The sequence below is a fragment of the Muntiacus reevesi genome, chromosome 1 (assembly GCF_963930625.1).
Source record: "Muntiacus reevesi chromosome 1, mMunRee1.1, whole genome shotgun sequence".
In the NCBI taxonomy this organism is placed as follows: Eukaryota; Metazoa; Chordata; class Mammalia; order Artiodactyla; family Cervidae; genus Muntiacus; species Muntiacus reevesi.
In genome coordinates this window covers 157605416-157624968 of record NC_089249.1, presented here as the reverse complement: position 1 = coordinate 157624968, position 19553 = coordinate 157605416, and the positions used below count along the sequence as shown (strand labels likewise).

The 19553-nt window shown below is 35.3% G+C and overlaps 1 protein-coding gene across 4 annotated transcripts in view; it reads right to left on the bottom strand.

Annotated features, from left to right (window-relative positions):
* Positions 1 to 252: 252 nt before the first annotated feature.
* Positions 253 to 19553, bottom strand: part of STIL (STIL centriolar assembly protein) — a 52762-nt gene continuing 33461 nt past the window's right edge. For 2 of the 4 annotated variants that reach the window (XM_065913435.1, XM_065913436.1), the window contains exons 13-17: positions 18753 to 18918; positions 15429 to 15660; positions 11421 to 11631; positions 10069 to 10319; positions 253 to 1749 (exon numbers count right to left, since the gene is read on the bottom strand). In XM_065913435.1, coding sequence (XP_065769507.1) covers positions 960 to 1749; positions 10069 to 10319; positions 11421 to 11631; positions 15429 to 15660; positions 18753 to 18918 — 1650 coding nt within the window. In that variant the 3' untranslated portion in view covers positions 253 to 959. Of the gene's footprint in view, positions 1750 to 1878; positions 1953 to 10068; positions 10320 to 11420; positions 11632 to 15428; positions 15661 to 18752; positions 18919 to 19553 lie in introns of all 4 variants that reach the window. The other 2 variants (XM_065913438.1, XM_065913437.1) reach the window with 2 other exon arrangements.

Below are 19553 nucleotides of genomic sequence, written 5' to 3'. Positions count from 1 at the left end.
GTAAATAAATGAGTGCAACAACTTGTGAAACTTGAAAGGTCTGTGGTTTAGTTACTAATATTGTACCAAATGTCAATTTCTTGATCATTTAGTATGATTGTGTAAGATAGCATTATTGGGTGTTGCTAAATGAAGGGTACACCTGAATTCTCTTTTCATTTTTGGAATTTGGGGGCAGTCTACAAAGTTGTTTTTTTTTTTTAAGTGGACAAGGATATGCTGTAACAGAGGACAAAGGAAAGCAGTCAATCTAGATATTTTTATTAAATTCCATTAAAAAAATAGTAAAACATTTGAAAAACTCACCAAGTTTATAAAACACACTCATACTCATAATTTTCTTATTCTGTGATAGCTAGTGCTATATGTTGAAATGTTATATTAACATCAGCCCACAAGAGTGCAAAAGTTTACTTCCACAGTATTTAACAAATGTGCATCTTAAGAGAATATATATATATATATACACGCCTTGTATAAAAGATTGCAAGTTATTTTAAAAAAATAAAACTTTCCCCCCCCCTTAAATTCAATAAGGGTTGTTTAGCTAATTTAGTCAGGGTCATGATAACTTTATGTTCTTTTAGGTGGTATTTGGGTAGATGCAAAATGCTAGGAAAACACTTTTCAAAATGTACAGTATAAAAGGGCAACTCAGATTCATAGCTGGATAGCATCTGCTTATCTAAATTTATTGAAATAACTGATCTCAGGATTTTTTTTTTTTTTAAAGATCCAGTGATGCTTAACAACTCTATCTGAACAAAGAGCACTTAGGCCTCCTACCAGTTAGCCATCTCACAGTCAGGCCACTTGTTCAGCTCTTTGCCATAAACTGCGATCAACAGAGTGATCCCTAGATTGATTAGGAATTCCAAAACTGTCAAAAGGCTCTGACTTCCATAAGTATCTTCAGGAGACATCCCATCCTCTTATCAGGAGGGTGGGGAGTTAAAAGTTTAAAATAATTTTGGCAACTGCCTGAGACGCTTTACATCTAAGAAGGTGCCTACTGAATTCATACTATTCATTTGCTTTAAGGTTTCAGAAGGTTTCAAACTTTCAGGAAAAATTGGAATGTCCCTTACGTTTTCTTTCTCAGGATGCTGGGTAAATTCTGCTTTTCCAGTTCGGAGATGTACTGCAGGGCTTGGTTTAAGGTTCTTTAATAAGAAAGCAGGGTTTTCATTCAACTGCTGTGTTGCTTTTGGATGAACAACTTCATTTGTAATGTTTCTCAATACTGGCATATCTGTGTGGGTACCCACGGAGTCACAGTTATAACAAGTAGTTATCTCACCAGCATTCCTGGAAGGCTCTTTCTGACAATCAAGTTGTTCAGCTATGTATGTAAGGTTTTGATTCACTAAATGTTCACTCTTGCCATCCGTATTGTCTGGAGGCTCCTCTTCATCTTCACTATTGTCGCTGCTTTGTATGAGTCCGTATCTCTTCATGTATTTTTTGGTTGCAAATGACATGTTGTTTGGCGAAATTAAACTAAGCCCCACTGTGCTTCTGTCTGTATTAATATGTAGAAGGCTAAAAGGTGAATCACCATTATTTTGGCTTGATCGTGTGAGAGACAGTTGTGACAGCTGATTTTCATTTAAATATTTCAAAGCTATAGCATTTGCTTCCATGCTCAAATCCACACCACTGGGGCTTAAGCCACTCATGCCAACATTAGCAAATGACATGTAGTTTAATCCGGAGATCACTGCTTCAGGGCTGATGCATGCCAACACACTGAAAGACAGAACAAGGCAGGCCATCATTTATCTTATTATGAGTACTAAACAGTGTTATTGTAAATATGTTTCACTTTATGAAAGTAACAAAAGGTCTTCAGCTTTAAGCTGGATGGTGCTTTTTTACCTGAGTGCTCAGACATCTAAGTCTTGATGATACAGATACATTCAAGGGATAAATACAGTAATCTAGAAGATAATCTATGATTCAAAAAGTAAAAGTGGAACACAAATTAACTTTCCTAAATTAACATCAGTTACAATTTTAAGACCATATATAAGACCTTACAGTGTAAAGCTTTTTAATATTGTAAAGTAAAACAAAAATAAAATCAAACAGAAAACACAATTGACAATGTAACATTACAAGATTTGATGAGTAGCTCAGAATGTTACATTGTTCATAGAAGAGATTCCATTTGTAATGAATGAAAAATATTAACCAGTCTCTGGATATGAAGGTGTTTGCAAGCATGTGTGCATGTGTGTGTGTGTGTATGTGTGTATACAGTAATTTTCTTTCGTTAGATGTCATCCTCACTCTCTTTGGTTGGTGTTATTTTATTAATAGTAATTAACTGACTTGCCTTTTCCTGCATATCATTTATACTATAATAGCTGCTAATTTTTATTGGTGCCTTATGTGCCAGGCACTCTGCTAAACATTTAGTGCCTCATCTAACCCTCACAAAAACCTTTCTCTGGGAGGTTGTACCTATCATGTATTTCAACCTTATTCACCATTACAACAATTCACATTTTCCTTCCCCTGCTTTTCTGTTTTCTCCTGGGCCCTTATGGCTATCTATATATTTAACTCACATTTTTTATTTATTGTCTAGCTCCCTCATGGAAGCCCATGAGGACAAGGGATTTGCTTCTCCTGCCATTGCAGTATCTGTGGTGCCTGGCACAAGGCAGGCAATTCAATAAATATTTACTGCATGAGTAAAATAGGTAGTATTATTATTATCTTTATTTTACAGTTGAGAAAACTAACGAATAGAGACTTTTTCCCTAAGTTGAACAGTTAGTAATTGGCAAGCTGAGACCAGGTCAGCCTTACTCTCTTGGCCTCTATGACCACTGTTTCACTATACTGTATTCAGCAACTTGTATTTTGCTATCAGAGTTTTTCTATTCCCTTGAGTCCTCTGTGTACTGTTATATGTAATATATAATATACTATATTATTATTATATCCTAGTCAGTAAATATGCTATGACTTTCCATAGCATCCAACGAAGCAATTCAGCTGTTTTATACAAGTCAGACACTGCCTGCATCTCTGCCCTTTGTTGTTGTTTAGTTCCTCAGTCATGTCTGACTCTGTGACCCCAAGGACTGTACCCCACCAGGCTCCTCTGTCCATGGGATTTGCCAGGCAAGCACATTGGAACAGATTATCATTTCCTTCTCCAGGGGATCTTCCTGACCCAGGGGTTGAACCTGCACTTCCTGCATTGGAAGCATGGAGTCTTAACCACTGGACAGCCAGAGAAGTCTGGAGACTGCCTTAATAATATGGAAGAGGTATTACCAATCTATCTAGACATATTCTTTTATGATACATTCATAGCATTAATATTTTCTGAATATAAAGTCTTTTTTCTACTTTCTTTACCCATTTCCTTTAAATTATAAGCTATTTGCATATTAAATTAGATTTGTACATATTAAAAATATCTAAGTATAATATCTTGTTAATGTAGATAACATGAAAAGGCAAATAAAAAGTTCTAATTCAGGCTTCCCTGGTGGCTCAGTGGTAAAGAACCTGCCTGCCAAGTCTGCAGGTTCAATCCCTGGTCCAGGAAGATCTCACATGCCGTGGAGTAACTAAGTCTTTGTGCCATAACTACTGAGCCTGTGCTCTAGAGCCTGGAAACCGCACTATTGAGCCCATGTGCCATAACTACTGAAGCCCGTGCGCCTAGTCTGTGTTCCACAACAAAAGAAGTCACTGCAATAAGCCCACACACCACAACTAGAGAACAGCCCCCGCTTGCCACAGCTAAAGAAAAGCCTGAGCAGCAATGAAGGCCCAGGGCAGCCAAAATAAATAAATAAATTTAAAACAAACTTCTAATTCAAAATGTTAATTATCAAGAGATTTCTCTGGTGGTCCAGTAGTTGGGCCTCCACACTTTCACTGTGGGGGGCACAGGTTTGATCCATGGTTGGGGAACTAGTAGGATCTCGCATGCTGCATGGCATGGCCAAAAAAAAAAAAAAAAGAAAGAAAAAAAAAGTTTTAAATAGTTTTAAATAGTAGATCTAATTTTAATGAAATCTTTTTAGAAAAATCATTTTAAAAACTGAAGTATAGTTAATTTATAACATTGTGTTTCAGGTGTACAGCAAAGTGATTCAGTTATTTATATATTTATATTCTTTTTCAGATTCTTTTCTATTATAGGTTTCTATTTCTATTCTATATTCTTTTCTATTATATTTGTTTCTATTATATTATAACCTATAATACAGGGATACAGTTCCCTGTGCTGTATAATAAATCCTTGTTACCTGTTTTATATATAGTAATGTGTATACATGAATCCCAAACTCCTAAATTCCAATCTCCTTCCCCCATCCCCTTTGGTAACTGTAAGTTTATTTCCTATGTCTGTGAGTCTGTTACATAAGTAAGTTCATTTCTCTTTTTTTTTTTTTAGATTCCACATATAAATGATACCATATGATATCTGGCTTCCTCTGTCTGACCTTCCTTAATATGATAATTCCGTGGTCCATCCATGTTGCTACAAATGGCATTATTTCACTCTTTTTTTAAAAAACTGTTTATTTGGCTGTCAGGCCTTAGTTGCAGCCTGTGGGATCTCCATTGTGTTACGCAGGATCTTCTGCTGTGATGCACAGACTGTCTGCAGCCTGAGGGCTCAGTAGTTGCAGCACAAGGGCTTAGTTGACCCACGTGGCATGTGGGATCTTAGTTCCACAATCAGGGATCGAAACTGCGCCCCCTGCATTGCAAGGCAGATTCTTAACCACTGGACTGCTGGGGAAGTTTCTTCATTCCTTTTTCATGGCTGAGTAATAACAGATCTTCTTTTATAGAACAGTTAAAAGATCTATATAAATCCATGAAAACAACTGATACCAGTTTACAAGTTTCTTCAAGCTTCAATAACACAGCCAGCTAGTTTCAATTTGGGGGCTGGGGGAAACACCTTGACTTTGAAAACAAATCAATAATACATGGAACCAATGCATAGAAACACTAGGGTAATTAAGATGAAAAGCAAAAGTAAGATAACTCCACTGATCGAATCCTAAAAGCCCTGATCACAGATATACTATATTAGAATCTCATTAGATGTGCAGTTACAAAAGGATAATGAGAGTCCATTTATGTTTTGAGTATGAGCATCACATGCCAACAATTAAGGGAATTCTTCCAACTTACTTAAAGATGAAAATCAATCCTGACTTATTGTCCAATTTGAATCCCAGTTAGTTATCTCCTACTTACCCTGTGTAGGGTTTTCAAGTAGAGAACACATATGGTTTCCAAGTAGAGCAAAGAAGTAACTACAAAGATTGCTTAAGATCTATTTTGAATTCAAAACATCACTCCAGTTAGGAATATGCCCATAGAGGTAATTCCCTACAATTTCTAGGTATGTCTGGAATCCTCTTTTGTTTTCCTGCTTTTGGACCTTCTTAATCTGCAGGGTTCTGGGATCTGGAAAGCCAAAAGGAAATCTTCCTTCCCCTGTTTCAGCTACTCTTGTGGCTGGAGGATAATGCTCCTGGAGTCCAGAACTGGAACGTGAAGTAAGTTTTCACACAGGTACAATGACAAAGGCTAGCTGGTTTACGGAATCAGAAAAACAATGGGCATACAAGGATTATAAGATTACTTTCCTGGAATACTAAACTACAATTTATACACTATTTCATAGGAAAAATCTACTAAATAACTGCCTTTTGGACTTTTCACACATCAGCTATAGTATACCAATATATGTTAAAAGATAACACAAGGCCATACATACTGACAGTAAGTATTACAGAGGTATTAAAAGAGTAGAGCATTCATTGTAAACTTCAGTGATGACCCCAGTAGGTGGGATTTCATTCCTTTAGGAATCCATGAAGGCCCACCAAGTGTGACAGAGGCAATGAGGATTCACAGATACATAAAACTCACAATCTCACTGGAAAGGCCATCACAAGACCAGGGTGTATAATCTGTGAGAAACTAGGTATTCTGAGATACAAACCATCAATAACCAGGTGAGAGGTCCTGGATACACTGACAAAGAAGGTGACATCTGAGTTCCACTTTACAGGAGAAGGAAGACTGTGGCAAGCAGTAAGATGAAAAAGAACATCCCAGGTAAAAGTAATAGCAAGGAATTTTGCTAATGCCACAGGTGGGTAAACTGGAATGTGGCAGGAGTGGTAGATTACACTAAAAAACTAGGTTCAAGACAAACTGTGAAACATGAATTAATTAGGTAGCTTTTAGATAGTCTTATACCTGGAGTCTCCTCTCAGCCCAAGACTATCGACAATAAAAATATGACTTATGTGTTAGAGACATAGTTTCAGTGTAGTTTATTTTTAATCACAGTAATACATAGAACCCATTTATAATCAATAAAATATAAATGAAAGATAATTTAACAATTATTCATATAAATTAGCACAAATCTTTAAAAATAATTTTAATATAGGATAATTACAAAACAGTATGAAAATATGCTAGGTACCTCTCCTACCAGAGTATGTTATAAGTGACTATTTACCAGTGCATCTTCTCTACTGAACTTTAGGATCTATGAGGGGAAAGACGGCTTTCCTAAGTTACCTTATATACCATGATATTTCTCATATCTGCCTCACAGTAGAAGATATATATATTTATTGAAGTAAAATGAGTGAAAGTATTGCTGAACTACTAATACATATATAGCTGGTAGGACTGTAAGTCTTACTTTTTCAAAAAGCAGTACAGTGACAGCCTTAAAATTTTCCTACTATTTGGCTTAATCTTTCCATTTCTGAGATTCTATTCTGAAAAAATAATACTAAACCTAAAAAATGCAATCTTTGCAAAAAGATGTTTATCATAGCAATATTTAAGACAGTAAGGCACTGAAAACGCTGTGACTCAGTTCTGACGAGAGGGAAAGGGTTAAGTAAACAAATACTACATTCCACTTACTGGCTTATTAAATCCCCATTAAAGACGATGCTTAGAAAACATTATAACAACTTTGAAAACATGCGTATTTTCCAATATAAGACCAATTTTTTTGGTGGGGGGGATATATACAGTATGGTCAAAACACAAAGCAGCAAAATGTACATACTATAAGATCCTACCAAAAAATTAAACAAGCAGTAAGCATAGAGCAAAAACAGTAAAAAAAAGAAAAATAAAACTATGGACTTTGGAGTTAGAAGAGGAGGTTTAAAATTACAGGTGTTGGGCCCTGAATAAATTGGTATTTAATTTCTTCACTGATGTGTGTGTGTTAGTTGGTCAGTTGTGTCTGATTCTTTGTAACCCCATGGACTGTAGCCTGCCAGGCTCCTCTGTCCATGGAATTCTCCAGGCAAAAATACTGGAGAAGGTTGCCATTGCCTTCTCCCGACTGAGGAATCGAATTTGGGTCTCCCACATTGCAGGCAGATTCTTTACCATCTGAGCCATCAGGGAAGGCCCTCTTCATTCATAAAACATGTATAATAAAAGTATCTATCACATAGATTATTCCAAGGATCAACTGAAATAATGCTGCATAAACTTTTAGCACAGTTCCTCACACAGTGCTCACTCAATAAATGACTGCTATTAAAATAATTTTAGAAAAATAAAAAGAAATACAAAACAAATTCTTTAATAATAAATTACATTGGTTGGTACGAATATGGTTTTTTTTGTAGTTTTGTGGTTTTTTTTTTCCAGCCTCAAGGCTTGCGAGATCTTAGTTCCACAATCAGGGAAGGAACCCAGGCCCTCTGTAGTGAAAGCACAGAGTCCTAACCACTGGACTGCCAAGGAATTTCTCTGAATATGGCTGGTTTGTTTGTTTTGGTCTACTTTTCTAAATTTTCTAAGGTGTCCAAAATAAACTTACATTACTTTGGTAATGGAAACAAAGCAAATATCAAACTCTATTCCCAAAGCTCTATATTTTACCCAATTTATACAATAAAATAAAGCTTTGAAAAAAAAAGTTTTCATGTGAAGATATAGCTATGTTATTCTAACATTTTAGCCAGCTTACCCCTCTATAGAAATAATTAATTCAACATATTGCTTTTGAAAACAATTTTTTTTCATCTCAGCTTTCATTTCCTTGAGAAAATCATCTTACATGAAACTAAAATCCTGTCTATGGGTGTATATCTATGGATTTTTCAAATCATATAGATAAATGAATTTCAAAAATGGGAATAGCCCACAGTACTAAATGAAAATGTCTATTTTATAATGGTGAATAAAGAAAAATAAACAAAATTATATATACAGTAAAACTTCAACTATGTTTCCTAATTTCCTTTGGGTGTTATTAGTTCAAATGACATTTTCTTCATTTTCTAAAATTCCAACCCTGAGTTTGTATCATTTCTATAGTATAAATTTATAATATAAATTTTCATTTAAGTAAAGGGCAGAAGAATTGATTTAAACAATCTGACCACCCCATACTGATAGAACAAATGTCTTTACTTTACATTTCATTCTAGGCATGTAAAAACTGTATCAAGTTCATTGTATATGGAAAATTTATTAATTTCAATGTTTGACACTTAAGACATTAAAATAGGGTGGCCACTATGAAGAAATACATTACTTAAAAACTATTCCCCACAGGCAGCCATACCAAATGTAAGGGTTCCACAAAGATAGCAGGTTGATTTAAGCATTCTAACAGATGTAATAAAGCTTCTATCCTAACAGTATTGAAATAAGACCTTCAAAAATGCTAGCCTCACTCCACTGGAGGCAGGAATATAAACTATTCAGTACAGCTATTTTGGGGGGCAATGGCAACATCTGCCAAACTTTCAGATGCATACATCCTTTGATCCCACCACTTATAGGAATTTGCCCTACAAAAACACTTGTACAAGTACCTGTAGAATGATTTTCAACTTAGCACTGTTTGAGATATGGAATAAGAGATTCGGCCTAAAACTCCATTAGTAGAGAACTGGGGTTCACTGTATCATAGTACATGGGCACAACAGAATATTGCAGTTGTTTAAATGCATGAGAAAGAATTGCATATACCAAAAAAGTATCTAATGTTATGCAAAAAAACCCATAAATTGCAACACATCACACAGATATATACTTGAACATGCATAGAGCATTTCTAGACAAATACCAAAGAAATAGTTAAGAGAAATAACTTAGAAGGAGTCAGACTGAGGAGTTTGGGAAGTGGTTTTTTTTTGCATTTTATTTGATATTTATGCATGTTATATGATTTTTTTAAAATCATGAGATTGTATTAAAGAAACATCAAAAATAATTAATAGAAAGCACACTAGCTTTATTTCAGGTTCCCTGGTGGCTCAGATGGTAAAGAATCCGCCTGTAATCCAGGAGACCTGGGATTGATCCTTGGGTTGGGAAGATCCCCTGGAGGAGGGCATGGCAACCCACTCCAGTATTCTTGCCTGGAGAATCCCATGGACAGAGGAGCCTGGTGGGCTACAGTCCATGGAGTCGCAAAGAATCAGACACGACTAGGTGACTAAGCACAGCACTAGCCTTAATTACAGAATTCCCAGATTTTATGTTCTTTAAAGGCAAGTGTGTGTTGAGCTGATCTTTGATGAAGAGAAATCTGAACAGAAGAACATGGCCAGTTGGAACTGGTGAAAAATAAGTAAGGTTCATATAACTATAGTCTTTAAAACACAGTCCTACAAAAAGGAAGGTTTTTTCCTTTTTAAATGACAACTGCCATAACTGTACATCCAGTAGTTGACACAGACCCCGTCACTTCCAGGAAAACTTTTCTAGACACCAAAAGTAAGTAACAGCTCATTTCTCTTTCTCTAAGACTCCTAGAGCATTTTGTTGGCATCTTTCCTCAGGAGTTATCCCTATGTCTCTCAAATTACTTAGGTATAGAACCTACTCTTCTACTAAAATGGAACCTCTATAGGGTAGATATGATTTCTTATTCACTACATACATATTAATATAGACTCTGAATAAATCATAAGCCTGTTGAATTGAATGGCAAACTTATACCTTTTTTCATGAGGAAGCTGCAATGCATTTACATTTTTTTTAATCTTTTAAAACAAATTTTAAACTTACCTGGCATGATCCACTTTATGTGCATTTTTCTTCACTTTAGTTGGAGAATCAATTTTTACTCCAAAGCTTCTAAGTTGCTTAAGAGTTGCATTAAGAACACATTCTTTGTCCACCGATCCTGAATCATGTTTCTTTTTCTTAGTATGGTAAACATTCTGGTTTTTGGTGCACTCATGACTGATAATTATTGCTTTGGTAGATGGCTCCTCAGTTACTTTGGGGGAGTTATTTAGTCGGTGGTTCCCTTGACTCTGATGAAAGAAGAAAAAGGACGTATTTCAAAATCATTATTAGGAAACAAAAATACAAATAATACTGCTAAATAATGCCAGAGTAAAATATTATCTTGCTAAATTCTACAAAGTATCAAGTACATTTGCCAAGTTTTATGGAATTTTTATAACAGAAGTCCATCCTAATGAATGAAGATCCTAGAGAAAACTTAGAATGCTTGTTCAGAACTTGTTAATTTTAAAGTCAACAGATTTAAAATCATTTGAGTAATATTTCAAGTATTTTCAAGGATTTATTGTGAAATCTTTATAAACAAAAGTTTAAAATCATGCGTTCATTTGAAAAAAGATAATGTTTTAGAGTTATAAGCGTAACCTTTATGTTACTGTCAGAATTTGACTCCTCTTTTCTCACTTTGAATGAGAATGACCTGTAATTCTGTCTTTCGGACATTAAAGGATATTTCATTCCCTTGACCACATGGCTGGTAGCACCAGTGTAGGACCTAGCAGGCAAATAACAAAATCCGTGTTAACTGATGAATACTTAGGGCCCTATGAAGTATTTTAACTAGTCTTCAATTATAAATGGAGAAATCAAGTGTTCTAAAATCTACAATTTGATTGTAAGTGACAGCCACGGTCATCTGACCTCCAAGTTCCAGTTTACATTTTACAATATTGTGCTAGTTTCTACCATACATCAACTCCTTTTTATTGTGTGCTGCTTTTGCTTACAGTACTGCTCATTCTTTAGTTGTTTGTTACTTGTATGCATGTGTTATCTCCCCTAAGTTTTCAAAGGCAGAGACTGTCATGTTCATCTTTATATTACCCACTTTACTCAGTTCATTTTCTTAGACTAAGCTAAGTATTTCATAAAAATCTGCTTATCTGAGCTGAAATCAGCAAACATTATCATAAATATTCTATTACTTTCTAATTTTCAAACCTCCTGCAAACTCTTGCTTGTTTTTTCTGGTACTAACTTTGAACTTGAATTTGGGGAAAGTCTTCCTATCAAGGTCCCCATCAGTTTAAAGATGGGAAAGGCTTAACTAGTGTACCTTAGGCTAAATAACCATCTCACAAAAGACAGAATGCTTTACATTTTCTTACCAACACATCCTGGAATAGTTGCTGGTTATCTGATTGCTGAGGCAAGGGTTGCATTACTTGCTCCATTTTGGGTTCCCCTGATCTTCCAGAGATATTAGTGGCACCCTCTGTTGGTCCACTCTGGAAGCACATGCTTACACATTCTGCTTGCAAGGGATTCGGAAAGAATACAGGTACATCAGGTTCTTTTCTCTCAAGTGGAGAAGAGCTGCTTCAAAGGACATATATAAAGTAACTGTTAGTTAATTCTGTTATTTTGTTTTACAACAACAACAAAACAAACAGAAATCCTAAATGGTTTATTAACACAAAAACAATTCCTTATTATGCCAGTCAAAGCTCTCTGAAATTTGGTAGTCAACCTGGCTTTTCAGCCAGTCCCTTTCAATGCTCCCTGTTTTATTTTATCTTCTGAACAAATTGGAATACGAACAATACTCTGAGTTCTTCTGCCCATAAATTTTGTCTACTATGCCATAGTTCTCAATCTTAACTACACCATCAATATTACTTGTAAAGTTTTTAAAAAAACAACTGTTTGAACTTCTCCCCTCAGAGATTCTCAACCGGTGGAGGGCCCCAATTTACTGTATTTTCAAATGCCCTGGAGCTAAGAGTTACTGTTCTAAAGCTTTTAAATTGGCATACTCTTATCAAAATCCTATCCACTGTTCAAGGGACATTTTAAAAGTTTACTTCCTCTATGATGTTCTAAAACCTTAACTGGATATGTCCTCTTGCTTCTTTCAACCTCCGTTAGCACTTTCTTTTATCTCTTAGGTCACATATACTCTCATTTATAATAAAGGTATCTGTGTGTTCATTATATCTTGGGCAAATATCTTAATCTCTCTGGGCCTCAGCTTCCTCATTCATAAATGGGAAAAACAGCATCCACCTCCCTGGGCTGAAAAACATGAGACAGGACTAAAGGAGATACAAAGTGCCTAGCACAGTACCAGATAAACCTGGTGGGGGATCTGTAATTGCTAGTTTTCTTCATCTCCTGCTGCTATCCCCTTACTTCCTACATAGCACACTGAACATTTATCTTCAATCATGTTAACTGATTTCACTTTAATGAAGACCTCAAAACTCAAACATAGAAGCAGAAATCCAGGCTTCAGAGACTTTATGGCTTCTGGGTAAAGTACTTGTACTGAGCAGGATTTTTATCATGCAAACATCTGCACATCTCTTATTTTTAAAGAGAGTTCATGTCAGTTACTGAGTTAGACTTATTCTACCTTTAGCTAAATGATGACAATTTTTAAGGTACTAATTCTGGTACTATTCTATGTGTTTTACATATATTAACTCTTCTAATCTTTACAACAATCCTGAGATAGGTACTTTCACTGTCTCCATATATAGGCAAGAAAACAGAAGCATTCAGAAATTATGAGACCTGCCCATGGTCACACAGTTGTGATCTAAATCCAGGCAATTTGGCTCCATGCTCTTAATCACTCTGCTATATTGCCTTTTCAAGAATTTAAAAATACCTGCTTTGGTGTCTAACCTACCAAACAAAAATAAAAGCTAAAAATTCCAGAAGAAAAGAACTAAAACATTAAAGATTTCAAATTTTAAAAATTGTTTAAAGATGATTCTAATATGGCAAGTATTAGCAGGTATGTCCAAAGCCTGACTTCTTAAAAAAAGAGAAAAAGTATTGTGTCAAAAGGTCTATGGATATCACACATGGCTCTTCCCTGGGAAAAAGCAAGCGATTACCATATATGCTGCAAGTAAAAAAATTTACCTTTCACCAACTGCTTTAACATTAGACTAACCCAACAAGACATCCAAAGGGAACAGGGGACTCAGGTGGCCAGGTGCCATGTATGAATACTTAGCAGCGCAAACCACAGCATGAATCAGACTAGATGTTTGGGAAGAATCCTAGAAAAGCACCAAAACCACTATACACAACACTGGAGATACTATTCAATCTGAATCATATACTATGGAGAACAAAGATCAGATTTACATCTAGTTATATGTTGGAATCCACAGAGTTGGTTAATCACCCTGAACAAGCAATTAATTGCCTTCTATAAGTTAACTCAGATCTGTTTCTGAAGTTAAAAACCACAATGGATTGGAGATTTTTAAAGTTCTACTTTCAGAAGGAAAAACTAATCCTTGAAAGTAGTCTACAATTTACAGAAGGAAATACAGATAGAATAAATATGGATAACCACAGGGAGAATAAATAAGGATAACCACAGTTCATGTCTCTTTGTTCTCATTTTCTGTAACTATTCCAAGTGAAATGTGAACCTATCTTGGGGACTTAGCCCAAACTGCTCTTCCTATCACCGAACATCTATGAAGTAGCTGATGTGGGGAACCAGACACAGGTTCAAGTCCTAAAGATATAGAAGTGAGTGTGATCCACAAACTGTAGGAATTCAATCTAGTGGGGGTTGAGACAGGTATACAGATCTTTTTAATATACTGTGGTACATATTATAAATACTTTATTGAATTGTAAGGTTAAAACATACTCTCTAATGAGCAAAGCAGATAAATATTTTTGGTTTTCTGGAAGGGTGTGTTTGTTGTTCTAATCATTATTGTAATCAGATAATTTAAAATATCAAATATTACCAAAAGGCTTAAAATTTTAAAAAGTAATCAACTGCTTGCTCACGCCACCGCTACCACTGAATTCACCTCTTTTAAAACTATTTCATGTGATATTACACTGTGGTGTTTTAACCCACCTTATTCCTCCACATTCAAAATTTATCCTACACCTGATCCCTGCCACTACTTCCAATTCCCAGGCACCTTCATCTCACTTGGTCTTCAGTTTACTAACCAGTCTCCTTACTTCTAATCTTAACCCCCGTCAGTTCACTTGCCACAAAACAGCTGGGATGGCCTTTAAAAAACAAAAATGATCATACTACTACGTCATTTAAAATCCTCCCTGATTCTAATGAACACAGAATGCACTCAGAACTTCTACATCCTACAAAGCCCTACATAATCTGAAGGCTTATTTCACCATCTTACTTAATATACCCACTTCACTCCCATGCCACTATCCTAGTTACACTCCACTTGGTCACCCTGGTTTTATTTTCTTCAGGCAATGGTCTTCACATGAAATTATATGTTTCCTGCTGATGCGGTTACTGTCTCCAGAACTCATGGAAATTCCATGAAGTCAGGAGCTTTGTCTGACCTACTGCTCAATTTCTAGGGCTTAGTTTTTTGGCAACATATACCAGAAGCTCAAAGAATATTTGCTGAATTTGTTTCCAAATTTGCAAAGGATCTGAATTACTTCAGAATCCTTATTTTTTTCATAGAAAATTTCATAAAGAAAAATTTCAAACACAAGAGAGTTTTAACAAACCACCATGTACAATCAGTTTTAAAAATTATCTACTCAGAGTCTATCTTACTTCAGCTCTGCCCTTTGCCATTTCATCCCCATCAGCTTATTGAGTATATCTTGAATAACAGGTTACATCTCTCAGAAATAAAGACTCTGTTATTATACACATATAATTGCAGTATGTAAATCTTTATAAAAATTTAAAAAATTCAGGACCCTGGCTCCATCTGGGACCTAGTGTTATCAGAATCTCTAGTGAGGCCTGACATAGATATTTCTGAAATCTTCAGCTGTTCTGATTCAGTAAGACTGTTTTATACATCCAATGACTGACATCTGGGAATGGTCCTAGAAGGCTCAAAATTGTCTTTTACAGGGAATTCCCTGGCAGTTCAGTGGTTAGAAGTCCAGTGATTAGGACTCCATGCTTCCATTGCAGTGGGCATAAGTTAGATCCCTGATGGGGGAAACTGAGATCCCGTATGGCGAGTGGTACAGCCAAAAAAGAACTGTCTGTTACATAGGAATCACATTAGGAAAGACACCATGAAAATACTTTTACAAAACAAACAGTTTCTGAGTTAGACTACCAGAGGAATATTAGAATTTAAAAAGAAAAAAAGATGACAAATACCGAATCAAAGAGATCTTACTTGGATATACAAAGTTGCTGATTAAATTCTTCTTCCACAGCAACGTTACTCTCTTCAAAACTGGGAATATCAACAGCTTTTAACGAAGATGCACTACCTGGAGTACTTGTGACTTCATTATTAATATCAACAGAAAAATTCATGTCCTCACTGGAAATCTTGGTATCATCTTGCCTCAGCTGAGATTCAGGCTCTTGATCGTCACCTGCTGCATTCCAAAACAAGCTGGCACCTGGAGAACAGATGATTTAACAGATGCAGAAACAGACACTCAATTATAAAAAATAATTCTCTGACAAACTTTTGTTAGGTAACATTAGCTATATTATTTTAACACAATTACCTAGAACTGTTTTCAGATTATATTTTCTCAGAAATGCCATGAAGAAATAAATGAAAAGTGAAAAGAGAGGAAACTGAGCACAAAGGGAAAGAGGACCCTTCAGGCCCTGACTCTTCAAGAGGTGTGGCTCTCATAACGAGTTTTACATGTCAAGGTTCTGAATATGATTTGGAGTATATATGTGTTTCAAAAACTGCTGTTCTGAAAATCAGGAGAGGATATATAAAATGCAAATCCCTGGAGTCTTTGATTTTGATTCTTAAACACAATATTTATGAGACTGTATTAGGGTTATATCAGACTTATGTAATATAAGGCAAGTAAAAATCAAATATTTCCCAAATTGTATAGATCATTTGCACAATTATTTGCATGTATTATTATTTGCTTACTGATTTTCTTTAAATCAACTCACTGTTTTACCTAGCTGCATCATTTCTGTAAAATCATTGATTTTTATGTGCTAGCTATATTTTTTTCCAATACTTATAGGAATAAATATATCTACACAGTATAAAATAGTAATCTCTATACTACACCAAATCATCTTTTGAATCTGAGTGATATGCATTCCACATTTTGAGAAATCTTGTGATACATACATGATTTAAAGAAATAAAGTTAAAACCAAAGACTAAATTCAAGTCAAAACTGTTTCCACTTTGAGCATCAACTTGGGGGATTTTATAAATATAAATTATAAAAGGATGATTTAGTTTTGTATTCAACTAAGCATTTAAAAAAATCCCTGGTCAGGGATCTAAGATCCTGTAAGCCACACAGCATAGCCCCCCCCAAAACATAAAAGGACAATTTAGAAAAGTTATTTAAGTGCTGCTACTCTTCCTGAACACCCACCAGTGTATACCCTTAGGAATTAAGTATTATCATAGAGAGCCATTTAATTCAAATGACTAATAATTCATTTTTCTGCATATAAGTCAAAGTTCTAAATATGACTCTATGAGGTTTCAAAATATTTGAAATATACATCATGCTTGAAAACTTGTTTCAAATAATTTCAGGAGATCAGTTTGATTTAGGCATCAAGCTAGGTAATAAGATACAACAGTCAGTAAAAGTTTACAGTCTAGTGACAGATACAGATGGTGAACAACTGGAATATAGTTAAGTACATACTTCACAAGAGACATAGAAGGAAACTGCACTTTTTGGTTTATCTCATAATACTGCTTTACCACCACCCTCTACAGCACACATATGCAGGAAACTGTCATCCTTGCAATTAACAAAGACAGGACTCCAGTAGATATGTCCCTATTACATGCTTCTCAATCCCTTTATCCCTGAACCAGGGATTAAAATCTAATCCAAACTAGACCATTCAGGTTCAGCATTTTGAAGTTGAGACTGAAGGATCATAATGTGGTTTGTGTACATGGGTAGAACTGTTTAACAGAAACTCTGGGGCTCTGGATGAGCTATATTTTAAAATGTAAAGCAGTGAAGACTCCAGATAGAGTTGATAAAAACAGCCATGTGTAATAACTGGATACTCCAATGATTTTCTAGTGTCTATGTCTAGTTTTTTTCTGAAGTCCAGGCCAATTCTTGGCCTTGGTTTTCATGAAACATCCCCATATCATTCCAGTAAATTCTCCCTCCTTGCTTAGTTCAAAGTGGTTTATGTTACTTGCTACTAAAAAAATCTTAAATGAGTAATACCTGAATTTGACGTATAAATGTACATGAGGGTCTTGCTACCCTCCCTCATTGCTGCCCTCTTCATGAAGTTTAGATAACATGTGGGTACAGATAAAGAATATAGCAAGCTGTCTTCCTTGTTAATGCTCTCTCCTAAATTTGTATTCTCCAGGCTCAAACCTTCATCTGTTACTTTCACAACTCTATGTCATCAATCCACTCCACTCTCCTAACATTTGAGTATTACTATCTACATTTCCAAAAGTAGCTCAATCTGAACAGATATTTAGACTGAACTCATCTCCTCCTCTCTGCCTCTCTAACTTGCCTCCCTCTGTCATTCAAGCTCAAAATCATGAAGTAACTTTTATTTTCACCTTTAATAAATGTTTAATTTTGGAATAGTTCTAGATTCACAGAGAAGATAAAAAAGAGAGTTACTGTGTATTCCTCACCCAGTCTTCCCTGTTGTTAACATCTTACATTATTATGGTACATTTTCAAAATCAAGAAAACAGTTTTGGTACATTACTATTAACTAAAACTCCAGACTTTGTTTGGATTTCACCAATTTTTTCACTAACGTCTTTTTTCTGTTTCAGGACCCAATCCAGGATAATCACACGGCATTTAACTAAAGTAACCTGAATCTTCCCTCTTCCAACTGCCACATCCAATTAGTTCTCAAATCTTATCAACACTGTACATGACTCCTCCTCTTCAGTCTTATAACCACCACCCTATATACTAGACATCTTGCTAGATACTGAACACACAAAAATGTTCTTAAAGATCTCATAGTCTGATTGTGAGTAAATATGTAAACACATAGATGTCATTTATATTATTGATTTTTTTAAAAAGGCCTTCTATTTTGCTTACAAGATGAAACAGACAGCTTTGTGAAAGATATAGTAATAGCTCTCCCTGACATAGTAATGGGTAGAGTACTAGAACTCTGAACTCAGAATTCTTCGTTGTTTCTCTGAGCCCATATTTTCTCTACCCAATCTGTTCTGCTATCTTTCAATTTCACCAAGATCCTACATTCCCTTCAAGGCCCAGAATCAATAACACTGCATGGATGAAATCTTCCCTGATCCCCTAAACCACAGATGACTTCTCTCATTAGAACTGGGTCCAGATTGGAAAAGCAGCAAAACAAACAACACATTGTGTTATGTGGTTTCCAATCTGTTTTCAGGTAGAGTTCTGTTTCATAAAGAGTAAAATCACGCAAAGAGTTAAGTTACACTCTCATCACCTTGGTTTTGATTCTATGTGTACTATGTACAAATTAAGAAAAATGAAATTACCTGTGCTCACAGCAATGCTTACACTTTTTCTCATGTGCAAAGCAGGGGGAGGCTGTGCTTCCATGGAAACCAACTCCATTTGTCTTGCAGCTTGTGTTGTGTCTTCAACAGTGGTTGTCTTAGGGGAACAGGGCTGCAGAGACTGTGCTTCTAACAAACGCTGAATCTGTATCAATTAAAAAGACTTTTTTATGTATGTTTATGACAGTGAAGTAATCAACCAAACTGACAGAAGAGTTTAAAAAGGAATTACAAAGTGCCCCAGTTATAAATAACTGACTTTTAACTATATTTTCTCACATATCAACTAGATTGTACCATAAAATTTATTCAATGCTGAAAATTACTGTCATTAGTTATTAAGAAGCATTCAAATGGGCTACCTATTAAAAGTAAAAACATAGGTGCTTAGATCAACATTCATAAATTGACACTTATGTAGAAAAGCCTTAATGTTAACACTCTGACATTTTATTTCTATTTCACTTATGAATTAAAAGTAAGATAGGTGGCATTCTCTAAATCTACATACTAAATTTGAACAATTTTTTTTACACAAGATTCATTTTATAAAGGTCATCCAGAATTACCCATGTTTGGTCATGCTGAAACTGGAAATATTAATAACAATCTCTAACACTGAGTGCTTCCTGTTTACGAGACATTACAATAAGAGCATTTATGTATGATTTTTTATAACAACTCCGTGAATATGTACTACTAGTAAGCACAGTTTACAGAGAAAAAAACCTGAGGCAATAAAAATAGAGTTAATTGCCCAGGTCACATAATTAACAAGTA